The sequence below is a fragment of the Primulina huaijiensis genome, chromosome 15, assembly GCF_012295235.1.
Source record: "Primulina huaijiensis isolate GDHJ02 chromosome 15, ASM1229523v2, whole genome shotgun sequence".
Classification (NCBI taxonomy): domain Eukaryota; kingdom Viridiplantae; phylum Streptophyta; class Magnoliopsida; order Lamiales; family Gesneriaceae; genus Primulina; species Primulina huaijiensis.
Genome location: NC_133320.1, coordinates 1,358,008 through 1,368,126, shown reverse-complemented (window position 1 = coordinate 1,368,126; position 10,119 = coordinate 1,358,008). Strand labels below are relative to the sequence as shown.

The window sequence follows — 10,119 nt, the reverse complement described above, 5'->3', positions numbered from 1 at the left end:
TGTTCTTGGATCCAGATGTAACAATGATGATACATACCATGTAATTTCTTTTTCGGTATGTTTCTTGTCTCCCCCTAACATTGGGAAGATTTCCTCATTAAAATGACAATCAGCAAAACGTGCTGTGAACACGTCGCCTGTCTGAGGTTCAAGATATCGAATGATTGATGGACTATCATAACCAATATAAATACCAATCTTTCTTTGAGGTCCCATTTTCTTTCGTTGAGGTGGTGCAATAGGCACATACACCATACATCCAAAAATTCTCAGATGAGAAATGTCTGGTTCTTTACCAAATGCAAGCTGCAATGGGGAGTATTTATGATATGCACTTGGTCTAATGCGAATTAATGCAGCGGCATGTAAAATTGCATGTCCCCATATAGAAATAGGGAGCTTTGTTTTCATAATCATTGGTCTAGCAATCATTTGCAGACGTTTAATCAATGATTCAGCCAATCCATTCTGTTTATGTACATGAACAACAAGATGCTCAACAATGATTCCCATAGACATACAATAATCATTGAAAGTCTGGGAAGTAAATTCACCAGCATTATCAAGTCTAATTTTCTTGATTGTATAATCGGGAAATTGATTCCTCAATTTTATTATTTGAGAAAGTAATCTTGCAAATGCAACATATCGAGTTGACAATAAACATACATGTGACCATCTGCTGGAGGCATCAATCAATACCATAAAGTATCTGAATGGTCCACATGGTGGATGAATTGGTCCACAAATATTACCCTGAATACGTTCAAGAAACATTGGTGATTCAGTTGGATTTTGGCTGGTGATGGTCTTATAATAAGTTTTCCAAGAGAACATGCTTTACATTGAAACTTATTATTCTGAAAGATCTTCTGGTCTTTCAACGGATGACCATGTGTATTTTCTATAATTCTTCGCATCATTATTGAACCAGGATGTCCTAATCGATCATGCCAATTGGTTAATATTGAAGAATTATCAACTACCATTATTTGATTCAATGGGACGTATATGTGTATAATGCAATCCAGTAGGGAGCATTGGTAGTTTTTCATTCACATATTTCTTTCCTGATTTATATGTGATAAGACACATATATTTCTCATTCCCTTCATTCATTGTTTGAGTATCATACCCATGGGAATATATATCATTAAAACTCAACAAATTTCTTTTCGATTGTGGTGAATATAAAGCATCATTGATCAAAAATTTTGTACCATTAGGTAACAAAAATTGTGCTTTACCACATCATTTAATCAAGTCTACAGGACCTGATATTGTATTCACCGTTGTTTTTGTTGGTTTTAGTTCTAAGAAATATCTTTTATCTCGGAGGATAGTGTGCGTTGTACCACTATCGGGTATGCAAACTTCAGCTTTGCTCATATCATTTTCCATATTTGAACTTCAAAAAATATGCAATGAAAAAAAAATTAATGACAATACATATGTAAATATAACACATCATAATTGTACAATAAAACATTATCATATAAAAACATGAAAAATAAATTATTGTACATTTATATTCTACCACTATATTGTTCATTTTCAGAGAAATCATTGAGAAAATCTGCAGCATCAATATTGTTCATTTCTATCCCACCATCATATTGATCATTTCCAGAGAAATCATTCATAAAATCAGCAGCATCAAAATGAGTTGAATCACTCAAACGGTCACTTCGCTCAGTGAAGTTGGTCTCTTTTTCTTTCCCCTTTATCGATTCTTTATAGAGCTTGCAAAGGTGCTCAGGGGCTCGACATATACGAGACCAATGTCCTGGAGTGCCGCATCTGAAACAAGAACTTTCAAATCTTTTCGAGTGATTTTCATTAACACTCATGTTCTCATGATGTCTTTTCTGTGGGTGGTTCGTGACGCCCTTTTGAGATGAGTTATAAAAATAACTATCTCTATTGTTTTCAAAAACACGGCCTCTACCACGACCACGACCAATTCCACGTCCACGTCCACGACCACGACCACGACCACGACCTCGACCTCGACCAAAACCTTGTCTTTGAATTTGATTTTAGTTTCCAGGTTTAAATTCATTTTTACTTACAGCATTTACTTCTGGAAATGCTGATGATCCAGTGGGTCGGGACTGATGATTTCTCATTAGTAGCTCGTTGTTTTTTTCCGCCACAAGAAGACAGGCGATGAGCTCAGAATATCTCGCAAATCCACGCACTCTATATTGTTGCTGTAAAGTTATATTTGATGCGTGAAACGTGGAAAATGTTTTTTCAAGCATTTCCGATTCTGTGACCTCATGTCCACAAAATTTTAGCTGCGAGATTATTCGATACATCGCTGAATTGTAATCACTGACTTTCTTAAAATCTTGGAATCTTAACATATTCCATTCATCACGGGCGGTCGGAAGTATAACTTCCCTTATATGTTCAAATCTTTCTTTCAATCCTTTCCACAGAGCCATGGGATCTTTTTCGATGAGATATTCACATTTTAAACCTTCATCAAGGTGTCGTCGTAAAAATATTATAGCTTTTGCTTTTTCTTGTGATGAAGATATACCATTTTCTTTAATGGTCTCGCTTAGACCCAATGACTCAAGATGCATTTCTACATCGAGAGTCCATGGCATATAATTTTTGCCCGTAATGTCGAGTGCAACAAATTCGAGCTTTGTCAAGTTTGACATGGTGGTACTAAAAAAAATTATGATGCATTTTATTAGTTAATGAATATTGCAATACAAAGTAATGGATAAACAACAAATACAAGCATTCGTAAAAATAAAGAAAACACATGAGGAGGATATTCTCCGATAAGTACAAGATTCGTGAGTATTATAACCAAAATAATTAAAAATAACTTTGTGAAAGCCATCTTCTTTTTTCTTCAAAAATTTGATGAAGAATAATTTTAGAGAAGAAGAGAAAGTTGGAGTGATTGAATGTGTTTGTGAGATCATATTTATAGGGCAAAAACTAGCCGTTTTGTTACCGTTTATGACCGTTGGTGTACAAGAAAATAAATGTATGTATTTGTATAATTTTATGGTAATAATATGGTGTATATAATATTAGTAATGTTTTAAATAATTATGTATATCATATCACAATATTATAATGAGGTGTCATAAGATATTTTGTTTAAAAACCTTATAGACTTTTATACTTGTCGTATCCCTTACCGGGAGTGTGGGATGTCGTCTTAACATCCTCCCAGGATTTATAACAAGTTTTTTGAAAAATTTATTTTTATTATTTATAATAACATTATATTATATAGTAAATATATAAACAATAAATAAATAAACAATAAAATAAATATTATTACTTTTGTTACCTTTTTCTTCTGTTTTGGAGCTTGGAAAAATATGGAGGACTTTTAGAGCTTCGTGCTGATAACGTGTTGTGAAAAAATAAAAATTTACGGTAAAAAGTAAAAATCTCAAACTCTCAAAATTATCACACTACACACTTTATAATATTTTTCTCTCAACTCAATTGTTATTTTCTTCACAAATGAGAGATCTATTTATAGAAAATTTTTACAAATATTCCAAAAATAAAATACATCATTACCTACATCATCACACACTAATTTTCAACATTCAGCATTCACATTTTCAACACAAATATTTTTCACATTTTTAAATAATTTTTCACCCATCTATATTTTTTTTATATTATTTAATTTAATTGAAAAAACCTCCCTCTCTGTCTTTTCCGACTGCTCGTTAATGATTAAAAAAATCCACGCAAAGAGACGAAAGAGAGAAATCGATCTCTAGAATCCAGATCCAGCAAAAAGTTTCCGAATTAGAGCTGAATTTCAATCCAGAATAATGTCTTCAACCTTCAGCGGCGATGAAACTGCTCCCTTCTTCGGATTCCTCGGCGCTGCTGCTGCCCTTGTATTCTCTTGTAATTATTTTACGTCTTTTCCCTTTGATGTGATTATTTCTCTATTTTTGTTTATATGTGTTTCGATCTTGTGTTCTGTGGAAGAAATCAATGAATACAACGTTTTTTCTTCATTTTGTTGGTTTATACTCATGTTTACTTTTTTTTAATGAGAATTTAACGTGTTGATGGAGTATTTGCGATTCATATCCTGTTTGGAGGAAAATGAGATTGTTGTTCGTTGAGAAATCATGGATCCAACTGGAGTATGAAATTATACTGTAGTTTTTGAGTTCATGGTAAGATTGCTCGCTTTAACTTGTAAAGTAGGTCGCGGAATAGGTAATCAGCTGAGTTGGATTAGAGTGACTGGAACCAATAAAAATGTATGTTTGTTCCCATTTCGTGTTCAATTAAATGAGTGACGTGCCATGGGACACTTATTTTGGATTGGATAACTTCACAAAATTTCTTTGTTTCTTTTTTTTATTATTATTTTGTTTCTTTTTTCTTCCTCCAGGTATGGGTGCTGCATATGGGACTGCTAAGAGTGGCGTTGGTGTTGCTTCGATGGGGGTGATGAGGCCAGAGCTGGTGATGAAGTCGATTGTGCCGGTGGTTATGGCTGGTGTTTTGGGTATTTACGGTCTGATTATTGCTGTGATTATCAGCACTGGTATTAACCCTAAAGCTAAGTCTTATTACCTGTTTGATGGCTATGCTCATCTCTCGTCGGGCCTTTCTTGTGGGCTTGCTGGGCTGGCTGCTGGAATGGCTATCGGGATTGTCGGAGATGCTGGTGTTAGGTATGTTTGTATAAATTTCATGGAATGTCTAATCTTTCAGAGCTGAAGTTTCATTTGTTTTGTGAAGTTGTAAGTTAAAGTTTTTCATTTGCTTAGGTGATATCACCAGGTTTCGCTCAGAACTAAATATAATTGTCAGCATAGTTTATTAGGGTGGTTTCGTTCATGGCCGTAGATTCCGATTTGAAAGGTTCAGTGAAGTAAAAATTTAGGTGATTTTCCTCGAGTTTTGAAGAACACGTTTAGTTCATGTATTACAAGAGAGTATTTAAGGATTGAGCAAAATTTTTTAACTTGAAATGTCATTTATTAGTTTACTCAGTCATGAAGCATTTAAATTTGTGCTTGTTTACAGGATTCCTTATGATTTGTAATTTGATGTAGCTGATGTCGAAATACTCTCATTCAGGTTATTTTGTTGCTCGTCGAAAAATAAATTGTAAATTTGATTGTTGAAAAAGAAATTGTAAATTGGAAAGCGAAAAGAAAAGAAATTATCTTTAATCTTTGTTAATACCTAATGCCGCCAAAACCAGGTCGTTAAAAACTAGAGCCAATATAATTCGAGGATGAATAGTGAAAACATACCGGTGTAATCAATCAGTGACATGTTCTTGTTTAGCTTCAGATCTTGATATTCTGGACGACTGAGCTATGACTTACATCTTTCTATGTCCTTGTGATGTGATCAGCTGCAACCACCCCAGTTCATCATTGGAAAGGATTTCAAACAGCTATATGTATCTTTATGTGTATGTGTTTTTTAAATGGATCTCAACTTGAAATCTTCTTTCCAGGGCTAACGCACAGCAGCCGAAGCTTTTTGTGGGGATGATCCTTATTCTCATTTTCGCTGAAGCTCTGGCACTCTACGGCCTAATTGTGGGAATCATTCTGTCTTCACGGGCCGGCCAGTCTAGAGCAGAGTAGTGGATAACTAAAATCATGGCTTGTTTTGAACGAAATTTTTACTCTCATCCAAGATATCCCACATATCTATCTTTGTTTCGTGCTGTTCTTTGTATTAAAATATTGGGTTTTTCCTCCTGATGAATAAAGGAGCTCATCGAGCGTTTATTATTTGATGGATTTATCAACTTTGTGTATTTTTTTAGCTTTGTACGGTATAGAAAATTCTGTAATTTCTACTACTGCGCTCAAGTCATATATTCATACATAAGTTATGATGACAACTTCGGTTTTTCTTAGTGGACTTTACCTGCCTGCTTTTGACATAATCGTCTGTTACTTGAGCCACACTTATAATATGCTTTACTGTCGACTCTTTTACAATTATTTTATAACTAATTTATTTACAACTAGTTCATGTTTGCCCAACTATTTCTGGGGTGTTACATCTTATTCTAAAAGTAAGTTCTAGATAAAATAAAACTTTTGAGTTTAAAGATATTAATTTTTTTGGTATTACTATAACATATTTTTGGCATAATGATTACAAAAAATTCCCTAATAATATGAATATATTGCGAACATATTTTTATACACAAATTATTATTATTGTTATTATTATTAGCAATGATTACTGTTTAAATATTTATAATAATGATAATAATATTTAAATATTGCAATTAATTAAAATAATATGGGCCGCTCATCTTATAAGATGGGCTTGACTAGATAAGGAGACGATATAGGAAAGATCCAGCCCAATCACATCCACCGATAGATTAAGATTCGTGCACAGGAATGACGCATCGGATATTTCCTCTCCTTTATTATTATTTATCTCCAGTTTCTTTCCTTCAGTTACTTCCAATCTGACTTGGGCTCTGGACTTCTCTCTTACCCTTGAAATCTTGGTGAAAGATCGGTGCTTACGTTCTGCTATTCAGAAGTACTCTACTTTTCCTTCGTCTTCGCGCTGCGGATTCTTGTAAAAGAACAGCTTTTTTGTGTGATTGATTTAACCTCTTTCCCGTTTCTATTGGTAGTTTAATCAAATTTCGTGATTAATTTTTTTTGCGGCAGGTGAATTCAGAGTTGAGAGCGTGTTTCCGCCGTTTGGGATTTATTAAACATGGTGCGCGTTGAATCGAATTCCGATTTTTAAGAATTTGTTATGTGGCTTTTTGTTGAAGCTATGCTGGAAATAATTGTTCTTTTCTGTGCTTGAAAATTAAAATTCTTCTTTGCTCTGGAAATTTTCTCTTGAAGATCTCCATCTGTGTTGTGTTTGCATGTATTGATATTGAATATTGACCTTACTGGAAAATATTTTTCTTAGGGATCATGATTGTCGTAAAATTTCTACTTTGATTTTTACTGCTAGTACTCTTGAGGTTAGAGTTTAAGTGTGACTATAGTTCGTGGTCTGCAGTTGGTATTCTTCTTCCTTTCGGGTTGATTGTGTCGATTGATGAAGTATTTCGTGTGGCTGATTCAAACCTAAAATATTATTTGACTAATAATCTATATTTTCAGTGGAGTGTATTATAATTTTTTGGTCAATATGTTTTCTATGTTGGTAATTATTAGTTTTAAGATTTTTATGCATCCAGTTTTTCTGACCAAGGGTCCCTTGGACAAGAAGAAGAGATTCAAGAGTTATTGTGAATGTGATAGGTTAACATGATAATGCATTGTCAAACTAGTTGGGCTTTTGCTGCTTTAGAATTGCATTGTGGATATTTTATGCATCCAGGACATCACTTTTAATGTCAATTTGTGAGGATATATATTTGCGAATTTTTTACACACTTTATTTTGTGTTATTGCAGTTATGAGAGCCTTCACTAGATGTGTTCATATTTATTTTTTGCTTTCTTGTTTCAGTTTTTCAACGGATATGGATACCATGGAATGTCATTTGAGCAAACATATCGGTGCTATCCTGCTTCTTTCATTGACAAGGTTTGACGGCTTCTCCAACTTTTGATTAATTTTTACTTTAATTTTGCAATGATGCTCACACATGTAACTTATAGCTGAGTCAACCCACTAACTGTTTTTTAGCCCATGAATCCTATCTTTTTGCTGGAACTCTTAGTTTGGGTTTTCTTTTTTTGTCTGTTCTATGATGTTTGAGATATTTTATTTGGACATGTGATGCATCTACTCTCACTATCGTTATTAACTTGAACTTTTTACAGAATTTGCTAATTTAATCAATTTTGATCTAATTCTGATTTTTCCTCTCTTAATTTGCAGGCGCAGATAGAAAATGGTGACAAAGGTAAGCAGTCTAATAAACTACAATTGTAGGCAGAATGGTATGTTTCCTTGACCACCCATGATGTCTTATTCCACCTCTTTTTTGTTGTTTCAGTAATCATGCCTCCTTCAGCTTTAGACCGCCTTGGTTAGTTTCACGTCCTTTCTTGTGTGGCTTATTGTTTTCTAGCGACATTATATTGTTTTATAAACCTCTTCCTTGGGCTTGGGTAGTTTTGGATTTTGAGCCCGGATCTAACTTGACTTTATCTTACAGCATCACTTCAAATTGATTACCCTATGTTGTTTGAGCTTCGAAACACTGCAACCGAACGTGTTTCTCATTGTGGAGTTCTGGAGTTCATTGCAGAAGAAGGCATGATATATATGCCTTACTGGGTATGTGCAATCTGCGTGCACATTATATCATGACTTTTAGGACTCTGGGACACCATTTGATGTTTTGTGATCGTGCAGATGATGGAGAATCTGTTGTTGCGAGAAGGAGATGTTGTACGAGTAAAAAATGTGACTCTTCCAAAGGGTACATATGTCAAATTGCAACCTCACACAAAGGACTTCTTGGATATATCAAATCCAAAAGCTATGTGAGTCTTGAACATAAAATTGACATGTTGTTGTATCTGTGATTCTCATGTGTGTGCTTGGTGTTGTCGAGCTTCTCTTTTGGTTTTTCTAGAAAAACGACATTGTTTGAAAGTCCGTTCTCTTTTTTTGGTTAACTTAGCTTAGTTTAATATTTTTATTTTTGAAATTCTCTCTTGCAGCTTGGAGACAACATTGAGGAATTTTTCTTGTTTAACCACTGGTGATAGTATCATGGTGGCTTATAACAATAAAAAGTACTACATAGACATAATTGAGTCGAAGCCTTCTAATGCCATAAGTATTATTGAAACCGACTGTGAAGTGGACTTTGCTCCTCCTCTCGATTACAAGGAGCCGGAAAAACCTGCACGGCCAATTCCAACAGGCAAAAGAACAGAAGGTAAGATTTTTTTAATGTTCATCGTTTTCTTATATTCATCATCTTATCATCACTTTAGTATGTTGGCAATTGATTATGTTACAATCAAGAGGTTACTGCTCACTGAAGGTTCCCTTTTCTAGAAAATAAGCTGCAAGCTTCATCCGTTCATTCAGTGAACATGGATACATTTATCTTCTCGCACTCTCCTTTCAAGGAAGTCGAGATTTCTTCTCGGACGAATCCTTCCTATGCTAGTCATCTACTAACCATTATCTTGGCCATTTTGTGCCTTTTTCTGTTCATTTGTTCAGGCCAGGAGCCTGCAGCTGAGACAGAACCTAACTTCAATCCATTTACTGGTACTGGAAGAAGACTGGATGGAAAAGCCCTGAAAACCCAGCCTCCACCAGCCTCTTCATCTGCACCCAGTTTCAAGAAACCGAATATTTCCAATGATGGTGGACAAGCTTCTGCATCCAGTTCCAGTTCACACAGCACCAGTCGCCAGTCTCAGGGGAAGCTTGTTTTTGGTTCAAATGCAAACCGCACTAGTGAATCATCAAAGGTTTCCTTTTCCTGCATAAAAAATGCAATTTATTTCAGATTTCATGTTCAAGATCCGACACAATTATGTTCCGTCACCCAAAAAAAGAAAAGAAAAAGCAGTCAAGTCGTTCGTACTTCTCCAATTATTTCTCTCAATCATAAGATATTAGATGGTTAAGAAGATGTTTTGGATTTGATATCTGTTTTCCTCTATCACAGGACACTTCAAAAGACACCAAGCAAGAGCCTCCAAAGAAAGAAGAACCGAAATTCCAGGCCTTCACAGGGAAGAAATACTCGTTGAAGGGTTGATTGTATATTTAATTCATGCCCGATTGTTTTTGTCTCTTTCCTTGGATACATTAACTATGTACGTGAGCATGCTTCACATTTTGATCTGAATCACACAGCAACAGTTGTTGTGCATTTTTTTTTACGTAAGATTATCAGTTATCATCTTGTGGATCTCACATAGTGTCAGATAAATCTAAAATATTATAAGATGAAACGCGATGATCAGTTGATCTTCTTATCTATAAAGTGCGCAGAACTAGTTGTGTTTTCACCAACAGTAGAGAATCCAAATCCTTCTAATTCAACTGTGTGCAACAATGTATCTTGATCCAAGATTGAATCAAATCGAGTTATAATTATGATACATTTGAATTTCAATTATTATTTATTGTTGTTGTGAGAGATGTTTATCCATTCGTTATCTGT

At 34.6% G+C, this 10,119-nt stretch overlaps 2 protein-coding genes across 3 annotated transcripts; both read left to right on the top strand.

Annotated features, from left to right (window-relative positions):
• The first annotated feature begins 3,664 nt into the window (after positions 1-3,664).
• On the top strand, positions 3,665-5,899 carry LOC140960013 (V-type proton ATPase 16 kDa proteolipid subunit). Its single transcript, XM_073418113.1, has 3 exons — positions 3,665-3,906; positions 4,406-4,691; positions 5,489-5,899. The coding sequence occupies exons 1-3, from the start codon at positions 3,828-3,830 to the stop codon at positions 5,619-5,621; spliced, it is 498 nt and encodes a 165-aa protein (XP_073274214.1). The 5' UTR covers positions 3,665-3,827; the 3' UTR covers positions 5,622-5,899.
• Positions 5,900-6,371: 472 nt separating this feature from the next.
• Positions 6,372-9,857, top strand: LOC140960484 (uncharacterized). Of its 2 annotated transcripts, none has more exons than XM_073418769.1 (10): positions 6,372-6,546; positions 6,681-6,732; positions 7,485-7,562; positions 7,860-7,884; positions 7,978-8,010; positions 8,140-8,261; positions 8,340-8,470; positions 8,651-8,871; positions 9,165-9,418; positions 9,619-9,857. In XM_073418769.1, exons 2-10 carry the CDS (start codon positions 6,730-6,732, stop codon positions 9,709-9,711), a joined length of 960 nt encoding a protein of 319 aa, XP_073274870.1. In that variant the 5' UTR covers positions 6,372-6,546; positions 6,681-6,729; the 3' UTR covers positions 9,712-9,857. The 2 variants fall into 2 exon arrangements, with proteins under 2 accessions (XP_073274870.1, XP_073274871.1); XM_073418770.1 differs by having other exon boundaries at positions 6,412-6,585.
• Positions 9,858-10,119: the final 262 nt, after the last annotated feature.